The sequence below is a fragment of the Amphiprion ocellaris genome, chromosome 23 (genome assembly GCF_022539595.1).
Source record: "Amphiprion ocellaris isolate individual 3 ecotype Okinawa chromosome 23, ASM2253959v1, whole genome shotgun sequence".
NCBI lineage: Eukaryota > Metazoa > Chordata > Actinopteri > Pomacentridae > Amphiprion > Amphiprion ocellaris.
Window position 1 is genome coordinate 18,551,649 of NC_072788.1, and position 21,258 is coordinate 18,572,906.

The 21,258-nt window shown below is 39.8% G+C and overlaps 1 protein-coding gene across 4 annotated transcripts in view; it reads left to right on the forward strand.

The window, feature by feature from the left end:
* Positions 1–21,258, forward strand: part of rgs12a (regulator of G protein signaling 12a) — a 46,263-nt gene that overhangs the window by 6,284 nt on the left and 18,721 nt on the right. For 2 of the 4 annotated variants that reach the window (XM_035940922.2, XM_023294146.3), the window contains exons 3-4: positions 399–491; positions 20,388–20,409. In XM_035940922.2, coding sequence (XP_035796815.2) covers positions 399–491; positions 20,388–20,409 — 115 coding nt within the window. Of the gene's footprint in view, positions 1–398; positions 492–5,910; positions 6,160–15,017; positions 15,157–20,387; positions 20,410–21,258 lie in introns of those variants that run through there. The other 2 variants (XM_023294149.3, XM_023294148.3) reach the window with 2 other exon arrangements.

Below are 21,258 nucleotides of genomic sequence, written 5' to 3' on the forward strand. Positions count from 1 at the left end.
TAAACTCTTGTTTAAACATCCGACATAACCTCTCCAAATGTTATAAAATGGTGGCTTGGTAAGACATTGTCTTAGGTCAAAACCATGGTGGTCCTGTGTCATCTTTTATGGTAGGTTTTGACAGACTGTAAAGCTTTAGCCAAGAAATCAGTCAAATCTAGTAGAAAATTTGAGACCATTTCTTTGAAGTATTCACATTTCTCACTGTGATTTTGCTGTCACGTTTTCATTTCCTCTTACACTGCACGAGTGACTCATTCTTGATGAATGTATCGATGTGGGCACTAACAGATTTAATGAGTTTTCAGCTTTACTTTGTGAGAAATTCCAGTAGATGATAATAAAGTTGTCATTATTGGTCTTCGTGTGTGTGCTGATCTGTCTGCTTTTTCTGACAGGGATCCAGGTTTTGGGGTATCGGTGCTGTCCGTTCCTCCAAACCTCATTCTGCCAAACGTCTCAGCCTTGCACGATCACTGGATGACCTTGAGGTAAGCTCAAAATTCTTTTACTTGTCAGAATGTTTCCCCCAGAACTTTAGTTGGTTTTGTACATTTTCAAAACACATTTAAATCACATTTTTAAAGTTTTAGATTTTATTCATTTTTATTTTTTTCAAGTTAATTTAAAATGACAGTTTTGTGGAGTGCAGCATTTGGTTTTATTTTTGGTCTTTTGTACTTCCCATCTAGCTAGGCCTGTATGCAGTAATGTTGACATGCTTAAATAACGTGAACATTCAGTTTAACCATCCATTCTTATCCTGCTCCACTTACAGCTCTTTTTTAACCATTGTTGCCCTGAACTCTGTGTTTGCTACTACACTTGTGACAAGGGGTTTCACAAAAGTGGTCTTTGTGCGGGCCAGAGGCATGGTCCTGTTTGACTGGTCTTGCTAATGAGCACTGCTGCATGCCTGAGTATTGTGCTTACATTCTCTCATAATCAATGTTGCAGAGGAACTGATTTGAACACTGATTTATAACAACAAACACACACACACTGTCACTACATCTTGTAATTGCTCTGAAGTACACCATAAGCACAAAATCTAACCAAAAAATGGAATACTGCATTGTACCTTTACGCACACACAGACACACTCGCAGACCACACATGGCACTCACAGGGGCACACCACAAATCTGCCTCTCCCAGCATGCACTGAACAGTGCTCCATGTTTCGAACAGGTCTCCCTCAGATGCACAGCTGCAGGAATAAAAATGGCTATAAAGGTTAAAACAGCTGCAGAGTTACTGCTTGAATAGCACAATGTGTGTCTATCCCAATCACCAGCCACATTTGTTCTCCTTTACCTTCCTCATTGTATGTTTGAATGGTCAGAAACTGGTTTGAGTTGCATTGTTTCTATTCATTTCTGGGTGTCATGTCTTGTTAGCTTACACAATTTAAACAATTAAAAAATCATGTATTTTTGTTCTGTATCTTCGCTCTAAGTTCGTGGACATGTACAGCTCTCCTTCAATGCCTTTTTTGTTAATTTTGTGATGTATTTTATTGCAATTGCTTTCTATGGCTTCCCATTAATTGCCAATTATGTTGCATCAATCAAGAGTAAAAAGACTTCTGAGTTTACCATTACCACTCCTAGCAACTGATGCTGCTGTCTTCAAGATTAGAAGTTTGTATTTATCACATTCTCGTGCAGTTTGGGCAGTGAAATGCTTTCCAAGCAATGACATGAGAGATTTGTTCTTGTTCTCTGTTAAATTTTGAGCTGCTGCCATATTTTGTACTACAAAATAGCATTGGAGGAGTTGAATTCTTTCACACTTTCAGCAAGAAATACCCGAACTTCACACTTCTGTTCTATCATGTCCTGCTATAGGACAGACAAGTAGAGGCAAGTTTAGGCTACTCTAATATATGTTGAGTGAAGAATAAATGGCCCGCATTTTAAACAGGTGAAGTAGGCTGTGTTGGGTTTAGCATTTCAGTGTAGTGGAAAATAGAAAGTGCTTTTTTTTGTGTGTGTTAGATTAAAGAAGACTTAGTTTGAGATACTAAAATTAGAGCTTGACTAATACTAGATTTTTGGGACAGATACTGATTTCAGGGAACAAGAAATTCTGACACTGATATATTGGCTGGTGATGTTACAGTTGCTCGAGACTAAATAACATGACCTTGGTGGTGAGCTACCTGAGCTGCACAGTGTTGATTTTAAACACTACTGAATCAGAGGATGACGGTTTGAAAGCCATTTGGGAAAGAATAAAATAGCTGGGGACAGAGCAGAATACCCATATTCTACTGATGGTGAAGATTGTGTTTAACTGCGTACAACTTTGTGATGTAGGAGCTGTTTTGTGTGCTGAATACCCATGTTTCTTTGCCTGATCACCACAGCTGACAAAGCAACTATGAGATAAACTAACATGTCAGTTTCATTACTGGAAAACTCTATGCTAGATATGTCATGACCAGATCATTTCAATGTTGGAATAAACTTGTCAGTGGACTGTCTATGTAGATTCCAGATTCTAATATATATTCTAATATAAGTTTCTAAATAATTTTGAACATACATTTTGCATTTCTCTAGTATAATTTATTGGTATATATTTTATTTATTGGCCACAATCTGCTGCTATGACAAAGCCCATCCAACATCATTTCCAATATGTCTTTATATGGACTTACACTCAAAGAATGGTGATTTTACTTAAGCATCCAATTTTGTGAACTACTTATTTTTGTTAGAAGTCATACTTCTTTGGGGCTGAAAAATTAAGCCAACATGGAAGTACTAAAAACTTCAGTTTCTCAAATGGCCTTTTGAATGAGTCTCCTGGTTAAATATTTATTAAGTAATGTATAATTAAGGACATGGCTACATTGGATTTCACTGTTAACTCATCAACACTGAGACAGATTTTTCTCACTCACCGTCCAATCAGTGGTACAAGTGTTTTGAAAGACATCGGGATAAAATGTAAATCAAAATGAGAAACACAAGGCCTACAGTCCAAGCACCGACTGCCTGGGGTCTCAGACTGTCCACGAATCCATGTGTTGTAGCAGTAACTGCAACACATTGTTCTGACGTACCTCTGACAGTGTCCCAACCACTAAATGAGAAACCGGTCCAGGCATCACATTCCTGAGGTATGACCTGCCACGGTCAGGTATGACCTGACGAAGACACTGCCAATAAACACCCCCAAGGAGGGCGGTGAAGGCAGCAACGTCTCCGGTAGTGTGCACCCTGAGGCCCACTTTGGAGGTACATCCTTGGTCTCATATCCTCTGTGGATAGCACTGTATATGCAGTGAGTCAGCAGCTGTGATAGCAGTGACTCTCTGACTGTGCCCTTCCTACCATATGAACAGTTAAGTGAACCACCTCAGTTGACACCAGCTCCAAGCTCACCTGTTTCAGAGTCTCAAAAGATGGGCCAGCCATCCCATCCAGCACTGTCCGCAGGTCCCTCTAGGAAACCAATCACCCATGACTGGCCATCCCCCGTGGACCCCACAGAGGAATCACTTTACAAGGAGTGACTTCTGGCTGTGAAGCAACCCCAACCATTATGTCCAGCTGTGACAGCTGCTGTAAACACCCGCAAGGTGATTGCAGCATGGCCCTTCTTGGTTGGCTGTGTCTTGGGGCATGAGCTGAATATTGTTGACAGCTATTTCAGGCAGTCCCAACTTGCTTAGTCTCCGTCTCTCAATCGTTACACCATAAGTCACTGCCCCAGGATTGTTTGCAACCAGAGTACGCTCCCTGCTTGAAACAAGGCTATGGACAGATCTATATCTAGACTGCCCACGATGTTGTGTGTGCCATCTTTGCCAGGTCCTGAAACCTTGCGCTCTTGGACTCAACAGTGCCACTATGATGATCAACAGATGCTGCAACTGAACTTTGTGCAGCAGTAGGTGATGGATGGGAAAGCATACAACTCGGTCACTTGCCCTTACAGAGAACTAGGGTGAACACTGAGCGTTCTTCTTGCTTGCAAAAATGTCAACTACTTGTGGTTAGCTAAAGCACTACCAGGCTGTTGCACTGTTTCTGATGAGATGCATCACTCCTCTTTAAGTGGGCCCCCTCTATACATTCTGTCCTGTCTGCTGCCACATTAAGGACCTCGGGAACATTTTAGGCCCTCAGTGAGTCAAGGTGCTGATCTGCCTCTGTCAAAATCTCTGCATCAGCACTGTGCCAGTGGGGGAATTTCATGTCCCCCTTGCCTGTTTAGATATATCACCACCGACGTGTTGTCCATCCTCTCCATGATGCACTTGTGGTTTTGAGGTCTGCAAATCAGCACTGCAGCCATTGTAAAGCAGTCCTAGGTGCACCAACTGGGTGAGCTGCTGACATTATCCCAAGCAGTGACATGATCCTCCCCACTATCACCGCTGCAACTGTCTCCACCCAGCTGTGAGCCAGATGCATCACTGTGGAGATGCGTGGCACACACCGGTGCACTCCATGCCAATGAGTCATGAACACAACACTCATGGAGAGAGAATTGGAAGCGAGTGTTTCCTTACCTGTTATGTTTGCCTCTTCTGCAGCTGCTGATAAGGATGGAGACACATGGAAAACACAGTCTATGAGAAAACATGGCCAAAGAATAAGAGCTCCTAGCAGCAGAAGTTCAGAAATACAGGCATTTATACAATTCATCACACAGAGATCACCGTGATAACCAGGTTATGAACAATTCATGGTGTGCAATTGGCATGGTGTGTAAGCAATGGCAAAACTTCTTCTACTCTAGTTTGGTACCGTGGTAGACGTGTGTTTACGCTTACACTGTGCCCTGCAGTTTGGGAACAGACACCGCACGGAGTATAAAAGCTACACGAGTTTTTCCAGATTCAGAGTATCTCATTTCCACGCGTCACCTTCGTGTGGAAAGCAAAACCCAGGCTTTTGGGCGAAGGCTGGGGACATCCTGGACATGTCGCCAGTCTGTATTTAGAACTTGAACTTAAAACCATTTCTTTACACAACAAACATGTAGCTATTTTTGAACTTGTAGGTCAGATATGGTCTTATAAATCTATAGCGAATTCTGGATATTTAAGTCTTGAAAAGTATGAAAATTTGAAACTGCTACAGGCAGTAACAAGTAATTGTTTTTTGTTGTTAGTTTCTTCATACTCATGTAACATGTTGTCTGTTGCTTATTGATATGTGCCTTTTTGTTTCAGTAGAGGGAAAAAATACTGCTGATGTGTTTACTTGCATCTTATGGTGAAGACTGTTTTGATGCACGCTGAGCTTTTGTTGTCAGATCTCCTTCATGTTTGGGCATGAAGAATTTGCTGCTTTGTTCCTCCTCGTTTTATTTCCGTGTGGAGCTTGTCAGTGATCTACTGCAAATGCCCCCACTGTACAGCTCTACCACTACTAGACTACAGTCTATTTCTTGCTCATCACAGTAGCTTCAAACAGATGCTTTGTGCTTACAACAGTCAGCAGATGTGTGTTTACAGTGTGTTCAACTTTGCAGCGATGACACCATTAGCGAGCTGCTGTGCCTATGTTCACACTGACTGCCTTCTGAGGTGTTGCTGCATATGAAAACATCTGTTAGTTTGAGCCATTAGTTAAGGCACATAGTTTTATTCAGGCATACCCAAGGGTCCCTGCTGGGCAATTTGGGGCACCTCTTTTACTGCATGAGTGTGAAATTTCTCCTCTCCTTTTAGGTTTTTAGGTATGGAGATATTAGCAGCTCTTGTTTGCAATAGATCTATCCTGTGGGCGTAGCAGATACTAAGAGAAGCCATCAAGACACAGAGATGGGGAGTGAGGTAAATAGAGAGGGAAAGAGGAGGAATTCAGAGCAGAGAGAGAGAGGGAGCGAGAGAGAGAGAGAGAGAGAGAGAAAGAGAGAGAGAGGGAGGGAGTCGGAGAGAGAAACCAGCAGCAGAGGAAGAGGAGGGAGCTTTTGAACTCTCAGTAGCTGTCAGGATTTTTCGGTGCTTCTGCATGCGCTCTCCTCCCCCGTTCAGCTCTGTCTCTCTGCACTGCAAACATAGACTCGCACACACACTGCAGGGATTCAGTGGATGGACTCTTTTACATACACCAGGCGTGCGGAGCAGCGCTGAAGACAAGCCAAACACACGTACCCAGCACCATACATGGAGCAAACTTTAACTCTCAACTCTGTGAGTAATGAAATTTAGAGCGAATTATTATTTTATGTGTCTTCACTTCTCTATTTGGTGATGGCATCTTCATCTTTTATACTAGTGATATCTTCCTTGCCACCATTGCTTTCCTTCTTTGGGCTCTTTGTAGCTCCTGTTGTAGCCTTTGAGCAGCATACAGTGGTTAGCTTGTGTGGTCTGTCAGAGGAATGTTTTGACCGGTGCCAGCTGAACTCCCATGTGCTGTAGGACACACACTGCTGTATAAAGCAAAGGGATGCACACTGACTTTAAATTAGATGCTATACTGAAAGGGTTTTGTGAGGGTGACCTAGGATTATTCTTGTAAACTGCATGGGCTTTTGAATGAACTGCACTCTTTTACACTTGACCTGGGGAGTGACCCTTTATGCAGTCAACAGGTGGCCTTGTGAGAGGTTAGATACAGCCTGATTGGCACAAGACCTGGTTATTGTCACCAGATAGAGTTAAAATCTCAGTGAATGTTTAGTAGCAATGCATTCTGAGGTGATCACGTAACAGCCACAGTATAGTTTGAACTTGAAATGGTTTCTTGTGGTTTTACCTTGCCCTTATTTGCTTTGTGCAGGCATGTCTACAATCTGATTCATCAGCCCTCTTATTCATTTTTCACGAACAATCTTTGCTAAAATATCTTTCCTAAAATTATTTTCATTTCATTCCATTTCATTTAATGCTTTTGAAGCTTCATGACTACTGCATAAGCTTTGTTATTCATACGATAGTCAGAAAGAACTAATACTCAGTATATTGCCAGAGTTAGGTGCCATTCATGATATGAATTCTTCCCTGTGTTTTGGATGCGGGTGTTTTGACTCGAGAAGATGAACAAGAATGGTGTGTGTGTGTTCCCAGGGATTAGCTGTAGAGGCATGAGAACACGACGCACTTTTATCTCTCTGACATCACATGGCCAGCTCTGGAGAGTGGGTGGACAGCCCAAGAAGTGTGTCCTCAGGCTAGCATTATAGGATGCGAAGACTAACCAGCCTGACATTTTCAAAATGTCTCCACTATGATTCCTCTCCTTCTTTCCGCTTCCAACAAGATGTTTTATTGCAATTACATGGACTGCTCTCTCCAAACCCACAAAGTGGAAAAACAGCACACACACAGTTGAGTCGCAGTCATTTAACTGTCCAGCTGCTCAGTGTATGAATATGCAACAGCCAATAACTAAATGACCAGATGTGGCTGTGGTTGCTGAGTTTGCTGTTTGACCAAACTGCAACCACGGAAAATACCCACTGCCTCACAATCTCTGGACGGAGATTTTTGGGCAGTTCTGCTCTTGGCTGTTGCTACATTAACACTATTACATCATCTATTGACATTCAGAATTATGGTATATTTTTTCAGTCAATAACACAACTCGTCGTCATCCCCTATTGACTGGCTATATCTGAACCTGGACATCAACTTGTGGAAATTATTCATTCGCCACTCTCTGTTTACCTTCCTCACTACTACTATTATTATATTTCTCTGCTTCATTGAAAGGGAATCTACTGCCAAGGGTGTGGAGGTTACTCAACAAGGATTGGCTTCAGGACTGCTAAAGTCTTTTATCACCTCTCTGGTAACAGTTTAGACATGTCTGGCATGGAATGAATTGCTCGTCTTGTTAAACTTTTTACCTCACACCTGTAGCCAGATAATGCTGGAGCACGTTTGCTTTATGTCTGAGACATTGAGCAAGACAGCCTGTCTTGTTTAAACTGGAGGGGGGTTGTAGGCAGGCTCAGGAAGTGAATGTAGCTGGTATGTTTTTGGATTTGTGTTGCTGTAAGATGCTGCAGAATCAGGTCAAGGTCTTCTCTACTTCACATATAGAAGTCATAAACACGGATTGTTTGGGCAGCCAACTTACTCTCCCTGTAATATTGTGAAGGACTAGTTGTTACTCTGCTTTGGCAGTCTAAACTCTAACTGCCCCTTGTGAGTTTTTTCTATAACACCTTTATCCTGTGTTTAAACATTGGCACTTATGTTGACATAGCTTCTTCAGTGTGGGACCTGAGACCTACTTTACATTGTGTAAAATGCCACTTACTGTTCAGTTTGTGACATGCCCTGTTTGTCAGGGTTTCTAAAGGCAACAGAATAAAGGCTTGCCCTGAAATGCTGTTCTGTATTGCTAGATGAGTGCCATATCATGAAATATTTGCTTGAAGGTCTAGTGTGTAGAATTTTACTGAAAATGCAAAATGTCCTCTGGTGTTGGGTTTCTCTTTTGTGGGCTACTGTAGAAACATGGCGGTGCAACATTGGGGACTGTGGTGAAGAGGAAGCCTTCCTGTTGTTGATATAAAGGGCTCGCTCTAAAGTAACAAAAACACAGCGATTTCTAGTTATAGGGGTTATACACTAAGTGAAAACATGATTATGAATGTTGTATTACATTTCTGCCAGTAGATCCCACCTTTAAGCACATAGTGAACAGCAATTAGTCTTTTAGTGTCTTTTAAAAAGAACATGTATTGAAAAAAGTCATAACTTTGTTAGACTCAAATGTAAGAAATTCTGTTTTTTTTTTTCTGAGCTTTTCCATGACTTTGTGACCAAAAATGCATCGAGACTGTGCTGTAGCCCTTTGCCTAGAGGAATGAACTTAGCCTAAACTTGCCCCCACATTTTTCCCATCTCACTAAAATGGCTCAGGTTCCATGCATGGTCAAAGGGTTTAGAAAGTGGGGTGTTAGGTCAGTAGGAGTGTAAGATTCTTTTACACTTCAAAATTCAGATACTGTTTCATATCATGGTCTTGCCATCATACAACAAATGTAGCCATGCACCAAGACTTTTAAAGCACTGTACATTAAGCTTTTGTGTAAGCTAGTTTGGTGGACAACCAGTGGGTACTCACAGAGTTAATTGTAGGTATCATGTTTCAGGTTGGAAAGTCCATTTCTGTCTTTTTTATGGAAAAGAAAGGGACAGTAGGAGGGTGTGGTTGCATCTTATGTGGTTTATCCACCTCAAGTCCTCCAGGCTCATGTGAGCACAACCCTTCTCTATGATAATAAATTGCAGTGGGTGGGGTCATGCACGCTAGTTCTAGTTTCCCCTCTATGATGTTCTCCTATTTTTGTGGAGTTCAGCTGTTCCTTTAAAATAAAATATTTTTCCCTCATTTCTTAAAAAATTGTTATTCATTTGCATATAACATTTCCTCCAACCGGCCCACCTGTGGCATGCCATGATTTGTTTTTGTTACTTAATCACAATAAATGGAGTTAAGATTGTGGGGGTTTTTTTGTATGCTTTTAGGCTTAATAATTAATTCATAAATAGTGAGTCTTAGGAGTGAGCAATGTGACTGTCCTTTATCTTGGCAACGTTAAAGCTGGGGCAGGCAGTAATACTTGGTGTAATTGGTCAAAAATTTCACGACAATCTTTGACCATATTGTTTTCCAGTGGTTTGAGAGAAAACTAGACTTCTGCGCCTCCTCTTTGTCCAGGCTTTGGAAAAATTTGTTGAGAATGGGAAACTTTGGATAATCACAGATCTTTTCATAGAGAGGGAGTTCCTGTTGCCTGTAATGCTGTGTTGGTCTCCTTTATGCTGCTAAGGGTCCTCTGACCCAGTGGGGCATGGACACAGGACCTCTCCGTATTCGGGTTGCTAGCATACATACCTGGTTAGGAATGAACTACGAACCCAGCAGTCAAACCTTGTATTCCTTTGTCTGAATGTGATAAAGTTTTGCTGAATTCTTTTTTCTTCATCAACTGTTGTCAGGTGTAATATTTCTTTTGGACGTTTGCCTCTCTCCTTCATCGTCACCTGTGTGTGCCGTTCGAAGCTACTCAACACCTCTTACACAAGGTGTTAAGTCAGAACTCTGTTTTGGATTTGTAAAAAAAATGCACCATTGACACATATATTGTTGTATTGCAACACAACTTTCTTCTATGTAATATATTTAAAAATTGTATTAAAAAGATTTGCGCGGTGCTCATTAAATAAAGAGGCTTGGTATCCATCCCTAGCTGTGGGAGTTGGGACATACTAATTATGGTTAAAGGACCATGTTAATAATCCTGCAACAAGTGAGGGCAGCAAAGAGAAAACATAAACATATCCATTTAGAGGAACACTCCCTGTTAGCTTTGTTATAAGTAACCAGTGATGAACACCCACTGTCACCACTACACAAACCATAGTAATGGCAGTTAAGTCCAGACAGGAGCCAAGCTGTACCCATCTGCTGTGGCTGACCGGTTAGAGTTGGGGAGCAGGCTGTAGATTACTGCTAATCAAAGGGATTAAGAGATGAAACGCAGTGTGCCGATGGCTTCTGTCGGCATGCAAATCACTCATACAACTCTTTGAACAACTGATTTGTTCGCCGAAGGGATTACGCTAAAAAGCCACTTCAACACATGTCTCTTTTACATGGCTCTTGGCCAAGGACCAGACATGTTTCCACTTAACATCATTACAATGTCTGATACAAGATCCTTATCTGTTTAAGAGAAAGCTCTTTTATTTGATGAGCTGTTTAAATAGACTTCTTGGAGATCAGAATCATTGTTAAAAATGTTCCCACTTAGGTCCCTAAATCAATTTTCATCTTTATATATTAAATATCCACAGTAAGAGTTTTTGTAAATTATTTAGTTTCTGCTTTTCATGTAAATCTTTTCCCTGAATGAAACACCCAGTGAGGTGTGATTTTCCACTCCTGCATCTTTGTCATTGTCACTGTTAGTAAAATCAAAATGTTGCATGTTTAGAATAATTTGGCCAGTGTTGGTGAAGGTTTAATATCATGTGTTTTCCAACTTCACCTTTTTTGAGTCAAAGCAAAAATTTGCTTGATTTAAAAATGATGAAAAACTAAGACAAGTGGAGTTAAAACACTAACATCAATTCTGAGGCTGTCATGGAAAAGGATGGGATTTCTCAAAAGAGCATGACGATGGGTCACATTAGAATCTGCTATGCTTACAGCATGTGAATCATTACACATTTTGTCTGAAGGGACTCAGTATAGATTTTCACAGCCCTTGATCTATGCACATAATGTAGATAGCAAATCTAAGTGGACACTAATTGTGTTCATATTGTTTACCATTCTCATTCTCCAGTAGCATCACATAAGCATGCTGACCCGATCAGATCCTTGCTAACAAGATAGAGTTGATGCTATAAACAAGATTTCCCACAGTAAAAACACTCATTCTCTGAAATCAAACCCAAGGTTGTCTGTCTATGCTTAGTCAGAGGAGTTTCATAATTCTCCAAATCAGCCTGTCTCCTTTGCTCTACACTCCTTGGATGGTTGAGGAAGAAATGTGTTTTCTATCTTATCAGTTACCACACCCTCAACCTCCCTCCCTGAAAAGGAAGTTGCCTCCATGCAAAGCTCTTTCTTGATATTATTTTTAGGGAATAGTTTCTCGTCTGCTACAGATGGCAGGCCTAGATTATTTTTGTCTTAGGTCAAGATTGCCTGGTGGAGAATTTACCATGCAATTAGCCTTGTGACAAGCAGCACTTATTGTTACTGCGACGCCTGTCTCAAAGTGTTTCGCGAATGGATTAAATCAAGTAGAGGCTCCAAATTCAGGTGAAACCAAGTCACTTTGTGGCAGTGGACTGTTTAGTTAACAATGAAGCAAGAAACACAAAAGTGCCTCTCTTGAAGACATCTAGATTTTTGGGTTCAGACTTGCTCTACTCTTGTTTTGGTGCTTAGATAAGCTCACTTGGCTGCAGTTAGTTTTTTGCCTCAGGGAGGTCAAAGGACAGAGGTAAACCAAAAGGACTGAAATGGGCTGCTGTGTGTCTTGTGATTCTGTGACCTCAGTTATGAATTAGTCAGCCCAGCGCCAAGAATAGCTTATAGTTACTGCATGACGCATTTTATCTTCACATGAAAGCATATACATTCTTCCTTTTTGTGTCACAATTCTGCAGCAAATTATTACACAGAGAATGATACACTAAAACCCCCCATCTAATATTATATTTTTGAGGTGTTCCTGGAGTGAACAGCTGCAGCTTTTCTTTCTTTTGTTTTGCATTGCTGGACAATTGGGTCTATCAAAAGCATACTCATAAATAGAATTAACTGATTATGAAAAGATAACGTCGCCCTTTTTCTTTGTACGCACATAATGTATCTCAAAATACAATTTAAAGGAGTGAAAAAAGGCTTTTCTTACTTTTGTTTTAGTGAGACTGCTCCATTAAGACTTTGGGGATGCTGATGTTGAGATCTCCAGCAAAAAAATCATTATACTGGCAAATGTGGATTAACTAGTGATCAGCCAAATGTAACATAACATGCAAGTGCAATTCTTGGTGGATTACTTTGCAACAAAGTGGTAGATCCTCAAGGCTGTATAGGTGTCCCCTGTTATTGTAGTTAATATATGCACATCTGTGCAAAATTCAAAATAGCTTGGATTAGTGGGATATAAGTCGTAGGATGCAGTAAATTATATTCACTCTAAACCAGTTAAAACAGTTCCATTGCTTTGAAACGGTTGTGCCAATTACAGTGAAGCATGATGATAATATCTTAACAGATAGTATGGTGCTTCCCCATAATTACACCGCCAAGGAACATGGAAGAGTTGTGTGATGACCACCATTAATTTGTCTGTTTGTTTGTCTGTTAGCAACATTACTTAAAAACGGACGAACAAATTTGGATGAAATTTACAGAGACGGTCAGAAATGACAGAAGGACTAAGTGAGTAGATTTTGGCAGCAATGTGGCTTATAGTCTGCATGGTGTCACTGTAACTATGACTACAAGTGAACACTACATCAGCTACCTGACGATCACATGACTGAGATCCTACAACAAATCGACTGCTGCGGACCATAAGTTTAGTACTGTGCTCTCTGAGTGCTTTTCTTGTTTTCTCTGTGATACATATCAAGAATAAAATACTAAATGCTACGTTGCTCAAAAAACAAACACAATATTGGAAAGGAGGCAAAAAACACAGGAGGAACAGTGATAACAGACCGGCTGACGTGTACATTAGTTATGTCACCATCCAATCTCAAAGATCAGGATTGAGAGCAAATCATGACACTTTTTAGCTGATCAGAACAAACTTGAGCACAGCAAGGTACTATAGATCATCTACAATACATTTTCTGATATGCATATAGAGCATACAGGTTTTTGCCATCTTGTGAAGCCACGGTACACACCCTATTACCTCACACTAAATTTAAGTCCTACCGGAGCTTTACGGCAAGGTTTGTGACCACCTACATAACATTAGGGAACAGCTTAGATGTGGATATGCAGTTTTTTGAATGTATTGCAGAGCTACTTAGTTGTCAAAGCTATACACTAGATTGATTTGAATAACTTTAATTTACTTTAAACATTTCTTGTCTCAGAAAATGGTATCAGATTGGGACATGGTAATGGCAGACACAAAATAATAACTAAATATTTTGCAAAAAGAAAACATGATTGGACCATTCAGAGTGTGTAATATAAAAATAATATAAAATAATTACACAGCATTCTGGTAACGCACCTTCATCTGCGGTCTGCAGAAGGCTGTATGAATGCATTGAACTACAGAAGAAGCTTTTCACTCTGTGTAAAGCAGTTCTGGACAACAGGTAGTGGAAGAATCATTCAGACTAGTTTATAGATGAAGCATTGTTAACATTCCAGCCTCAGATACAATAAATGCTCATTTTAATGAGATTTTAATGCATTGTTGTTTTTTTAAACCCAGGATTTTTAGACTAAGCTTCTTTTGTAATGACAGATTTTGAAAATGTGTGACTGACTATTTCTATATCTGTCTAAAATCCACAATTTGAAAATCACATCAGGTGTGTTAAGGTATGAAAGCAGGGTTTGAACTCTTTTGTGCATTGTACCGGGTGCAATATACAAAAGACTTTGAGGAAAGACTGTCCAAAGGCATGTTATTTATCTGCATCTGTGCAATTGTCCCTCCTTCTCCATGTATTCTTTTTCACTAAATGTGTTTCTATACATAAACACTCACATTCCTGATGTCAATAGAGTTCCCACTCCAAGCTGTTAATGTAGCCAAGCAAATAAAATGAACATTTAGTTTCCAAAGTGATAGACTATGTGAAAGTCTAGTGAAACAGGGGAAATCTACCATCTACCACTAGGCTATAAATAAATACTGAATCTCATCCACTGTATACAGCAAAATGAGGTCCAAAGAATGCTAGCTCATTTGCCACAGAAAAACCTAAAAATGAGCCACCCATTCTTTCAGAATAGTAGCTGGTCTAAAAACAGTTGAGATGCTGATAGTAGAGATTTGCCAGAAATGAGGACAGCAGGACAGAATGCCAGAAAAAAGAACTGTTCTCTTTCTCTGGTACTTTTCTAGAAAAAAAACCCTACCGATTTACATGACAACCATTTGCAGTAAGAATGGTTCTCAGTAAGAGTGGATAATGAAGCTCAGAGTTTAACTTGTGGGCTACCAAACTTTTATTTTGATTAAACTTAACGCATATGGTCTCAATTTAAACTCACAAGGTATTTCTTCTCTCTTTCAAGAAAGCAGAGAGTGCCCCAACTGGAAACAAAAAGGGGGATGGTTGATGTGGTTTTCACATAGAGAGTGCATCTTTTTGTTAACGGAATAAAGGGGGGGTCAATTCATCTGATTCCTTCATGCCACTGTGGCATATGCTGTATGTATTGCCAGCCAGGTGTCCATGGCAACAGCTGCAGAGCAAGAAAATTCCCCCCTTCCTTCCCTTTTTTTTCATTTCTGTCCCGTACCTTGTCAAATTTCTGCCTCCTTCTCCCTCCCTCTCTTTCCAACTTGTACAGACATGGTTCGTGGAGTTTTGGGTGGGGAATGTTCAGGTATGCGTTCGCACATACACACACACATATTCTGTCTGTGTGCTGCTGGTGTAGCAGACTAGGGAACAATGAGTCTCAAAAAGAGACTTTCCTTCAAGAAGACCTGGAACTTCAACACTGTAAGTAAACAGTGGCTTACTAGCCGAGCCTCCTCTTTTTCCTCTGTATGAAGCGAGGACACTCTTTTTGTTCACTCAACTGTTTTTCTCATTAATATCCTTTTATTTGTTGCTTGTCTTTCTCCCACTTAGAACAGCTGTTTGAAGCGGTAGGTACTCATGCTAATTAGTTTGCGGGGTGCTAGAATCGGCCCTGACTTGTGTAAAAGTTTAAAAGAGGCTTGATAAAGTACTGAATAAGTTACATCTCGATTCAGTTTCTGAAGGCAGGGACATGTCTAAACAAGCCCAAAAGATAAAATAAGTCACTTTTCAAACATCAGAAATGTACTCTGTGAAAGGTGTTAATGGGTGACATTAGTATTTATGTGAATGAAGCAGGTCTTTTAACTGATTAAACACTGATGAAAGTTTGTTTTAGTTGTGGTACCTCACCTCACATCATAACTCTGTCTTGCTGTGATCATATATGTGTTGCTTCAGCATGTGGTATCTTGAGATGTTGTTGTATGGCATGTGGGGCTGTACCACAGCACAGCTGTTCTTCTCAGTGCCAAAGTCAGTCACCGCTGTGATTTCAATTGTGATTTTCTCTATTTGGTTAACAACTTTTAAGTAGAGTAAGGAGACATTTGCCATTTAGCCGCATATTAAAGGGATCAAAGAAGACCTGTTGTGCTCAGAGCCACCCACAGTGGACCAATTTGTCACCAGAGATGTGAACAGAGGAAGAAAGCATACGGACATGAGGTGATGGTCTGCCTGAGTCATCACCATGGCATCATTGTAGGAGAACTGAAGGCAAGGAAGCAATAATGAGTTGAAAAACCCATAGTTGTGTGTGTGGTCTAACCCCTGCCGCTTCATACATGCAACATACACTCAGTCATCACCTTCTGTGCATTTGCCAGCCCTGCGTGGTCTACTTTTACAAGTATAATGCCTAATGATGTCTTTGTATTTGAGTTTAAACAGTCAGTTTATTGATTAGTCTATCTATAGACTGACAACAACAATATTTTAATGGTATCAATATTTATTAAGCTAAGCAGCCAAACATTTGTCGTTTTCTGTCCCTCAAATGTAAGGATTTGCTACTGCTGCTATAATTTAAACTGCATACCTTTAGTTATTACAGTTGTACAAAAGTAGCTATTTCAACATATCACCTAGCATTCTGAAATGTTGTTAGCATTTTTTACTTTATTCTTTTTTATAACTTTCTATCAATTTATTGAGAAATTCATTGAAGAAATGCATTACTAGAAATACATGCACGCATGCACACACGTGTATGTATATATATATATATATATATATATATATATATATATATATATATATATATATATATATATATATATATATATATATATATATATATATATATATATTCATTTATTTGATCAGGGACCAGGCAATTATCATAGAACACATAAAACTGATGCATTACATATAGAGTGTGTAGCATTGAGCTAATTTTCAACTCCTGTCCATGGTTGGGCTTTTAAGTAAAAGTAGTCAAAGGATCAACAACACAAATAAAAACAGCACAGACAACATTAAAAATCTATAATACCCACCCAGCCACGCACACACACAAAGACGCACAATGACACAATCCACAGTCAGTCAGACCTTTTAGATGTCATAGGTGGGTACATTCTTGTTTTTCTTTCAGCCAATACTTAACTTTTGCTGTAAAAGTTTTTAAATCTGCTATCCCATTAATTTCATTTGGTAATGTGTTCCAAATGTGACAGCTTTGATTGAAAAGGCTGTCTGTCCAAATGTTTGGCCCACCCTGTACTGTCTATACATATATATATATATATATATATATATATATATATATATATATATATATATATATATATATATATATATATATATATATATATATATATATGAATAGGGTGGGCCAAAAGTAGGCTTACACTTAGTAGGGATGCCATCCATCCATTATCTATACACCGCTTAATCCTCATTAGGGTCGGGGGGGGTGCTGGAGTCTATCCCAGCTGACTCGGGCGAAGGCAGGGGACACCCTAGACAGGTCGCCAGTCTGTCGCAGGGCTACATACAGAGACAAACAAGCACTCTCACATTCACACCTACGGGCAATTTAGAATGATCAATTAACTTCAGCATATTTTTGGACTGTAGGAGGAAGCCGGAGTACCCGGAGAAAACCCACGCACGCACATGGAGAACATGCAAACTCCATGCAGAAAGATCCCGGGAAAGCCGGGACGTGAACCAGGGATCTTCTCACTGCAAGGCGAAAGTGCTAACCACTACACTACTGTGCAGCCTTAGTAGGGATGCACTTTACATTTTTAAAAAAACATTTTCTTGGGAGGGAGGGGAGCGTTAAAGGCTCCTTGCCATAACGTGTGCACCTGCTCAGCATTTTCACACTTCAAACAAATACTCCGTTAGTATCCACTTTATTTGCTCTTGATTTAATTTGTTTGCCATTGCTCACAATCCCTGTTAAAAAAAAAAAACAAACATAAAAATCAAAGCCAAAACTTTAAGAAATAGCTTATTAACATTTCAAAAATGTGAATAAGGGATATGGAATACTGGTTTGGAATTATGGTTTGGATAAAAAATATCTAAAACGTGAAACAGATAGTGAAACAACTGTAAGCCTACTTTTGCCCATCCTGTGTATATATACACTACCATTCAAACATTTGAGGTCACCCAGAAAATTTCATGTTTTCCATGAAAACTCACACTTTTGTTCTTGCGTCAACATAATTGCACAAGGGTTTTCTAATCATCAGTTAGCCTTTCAACACCATTAGCTAACACAATGTAGCATTAGAACACAGGAAAAAATCAGTTGTTTCCAGCTAGAATAGTCATTCACCACATTAACAATGACTGCACTGTGTTTCTGATTCATTTAATGTTATCGTCATTGAAAAAAACAGTTTTTCTTTCAAAAGTAAGGACATTTCTAAGTGACCCCAAACTTTTGAACGGTAGCATATGTGTGTGTGTGTGGGTGTGTGTGTGTGGGTGTGTGTGTGTGTGTGTGTGTGTGTGTGTGTGTCAGTCGTCAGTGTATATCAGTAGTAGGCCCAGAATGAATTAGCAGTAGAATGAAACATTACATCGAGTCATTTCTGTCACAGTTGGTCAGATTAACATTTCAATTTATTGAAATGCGTGCGTGTATTAAAAAGTGTGTGTGAGCAACTTCACACTTCCCTTGTGCGTGTCAAGACAGCATGATTTATTGTAACTCCCACTCTTTTCCATGAATGAATAAGTAAAAACTCTGCTCTTGCATAAACTAGATATTTATCATATTTGCCAATAATATAGTTTCAATAATAAGTATTGTAGCACTGACCCATGAAGCATTACCAATGTTAAAACAAAACTTCATAACTAAAGTACTTTTGCTTGTATATATATATTGTGTGACACAATGTCTTGTTCTTCAAAGGAACATAAATCGCAACACTCTATGTATGTAGGGTTTGAGGTATGGCTGTTTTACACCCAAAAGGGCAGACAGATGGAGTGGGTGTTCTTTCTTTTCTCTCTCTCTTCTGTTCTGGCTTCATGTTGGTCCTCGTTCCACCCACCCATGAGTAGTGTACACATGCAAGCCACCACAGAAGGGGTGGCTTTTGGGTGTTGACGATATATATATATATATGGGTGGACTCAGCAGCAGCAACAGCAGAACTGTAAAGACGCTGTGACAGGCAATTAGTGGTTTTGTGGTTTGTGTCTGATAGAACTTTTACATGTGGTCACTCCCAAAATGGAAGCAAGTGTCACATCAGTGCACATAACCCATCCCATGTGTCTTCAGATGGCCAGTTCTGTTAATAAACAGGGTGATGCACAATATGTCTCGACTTGTTCTACAGCTGATTGATTAAGCTGAAAACTACCAATTAAAAAACAACTATTTTGAATATATATTATGAATTAAATCATACTGGAAAAGGAAAATATGATAATGGTTCACTGTCAAAAATAGTTCCTTCAGCCTCAACTATTTTTGTTACCGTTCATTATTCTGATATTGCACCTCTACGGGCTATATGCACTGCTCAAACCACCACTCAAGCCCAGCAGTGAGAATCTTGTTTTGACATCTTATCAGCGTTGAATATTAACAGCTCACAAAACACTCAGTCTTACCTTGTCAAATTAATTCTCCAACACACAGATTTTTTTACTTTTCTTGGACCCAGATTTGTAGATGTGCCTCTCATACTCCCTTTGCTTGTGTGTTTGTGCATTAACGCTGCCTTTATTAGCCTTACCAAAGTGATGATTTGCAAACCACTAACGCTTTTTCAAATTGAAGTATTGCCAAGTTAATATTTGTTGGTCCTTCATACAAACTTTTAAGTATGATTCTTTGGCTATAATTAGAACCAATTGGGGCTACAGCTAACATTTTCATTACCAGCTAATCTACAGATTGTTTTCTTGATTAACCAATCAGTCATTTGTCTATAGGAAACTGCAAATAGTGTAAAATGGAATCAGGAATTCCCAAAATCCACAGTGACAAATTTAAAAGTTTTTTATTTTGTTCCACTAACAGCTTAAAATGCAAAGATTTTCAGTTTAGTGTCATGTAAAATCAAGGGAACCAGAAAATATGAACAGGATTTTCTATCATTTGAATAATCCGTTCATTTTCTAATTGTTGCAGCTCTATTTCCATGCTTGGACCAAAGGATTTGCATGCTCACTGGAGAGGTGTGTGCTGTCTGCCTATTGTTCAGGGACATCTACACATGCATAAAGCACTCGCTGCAGAGTTAGCAAGTGAAAAGAGGAGCATTACGACCAGTGATGGCCTCTTAAGCAGACTGCCCTGATAACTTCTGATCTTTGTGACTGCAGTTAGCAGGAATGTACACATTCAAGGCTGTGAATTTGTGTGTGAGAATAATGTAAAATGAAGGGTGGGTCCCAGTGTGGAGGTGTGAACAGTTGTGTGTGGTAGAGACAAGGAAGGGGTCCACCCACTTACCACTTTATGGTCTTGTGTAAGGTCCCAAGATCCAACCCTTTCCCAGTAACACACCCACATACAAACCAGAAGGACACGCACACACCTCCGAGTCACTGGTGTAATGTCTGAAGAGACGCTGCTAGCAGCACAGGCTTTGTCCTCCTGCTTTAGCACAAGAGGTCATGAGGGCAGCTTCTCACTCATGTCTTTCTTTGTTCTCTTCCAGTCTGCTGCTTCGTCTGATGGCGGTGAGTGCAATTTGTTTATTATCTACTTCAAACGACAGTCTTTAAGGGAAATTGAAAAAATCCAAACACCACGCTGAAGTTTGGATGAGGTTTAGTCAAGAATTCAAGCTGTTACTATTTATAAGAGTGCTATAAGAAGTTACAGGTTTGTAGAAGGCATTTTAAAGCTTTACCTCAGTCATGCCATTGTACTAACACAGACACGTTTTGATCTTGACTAGCTTGTTGTGCTTTGTCTATTGTTTTAGTGCCAGTGTTTTTATTTCTCATTTTGTTTTCCACCCTCAACGCAGAACTTTGTAGTTGCTCAATAAAATTATCTCATAAAAAGTCTTTTAGCGAGGGCTCTGTATTCACTGCATGCCTCATTAACAAAGGATGTTTGTTGAGCGTATTTTGGGTTATAGTTCGGGCTAGTGGGTGTGCTGTCTGGACCTCTCTTTCATAGCAGCTTTAACGACATTTGCTAACAGGCTGACGGTATGATTCAGTTGAATTAGAGTATACTGTACATTTGAAAGGTTATACAGAGCCTTAGTCATTCTCTCTTTGTGATGTCATGTACTATTTACAGTGCTTTTATTTCACAAAGTCACAGCTTAACTACAACTGTTGGTAAATCCATCCCACTTACACATGATTTGATCAGCTGTTCTTAAATGTAACAATTAATACTGTTACTTCCAGTTGCCCATGCCAACAAGTTGCATGTACACAGATAGACTTTTTTTTCCCCCTTTTTACTGTGCGCTTCTTGCTTGGTCTGCACACAGCTCTACAGTTGCCATCTTCTTGCAGGTACTGTGCAAGCCGAGGTTCCACTTTAGTTAACTAATCAACTGTGTCCTC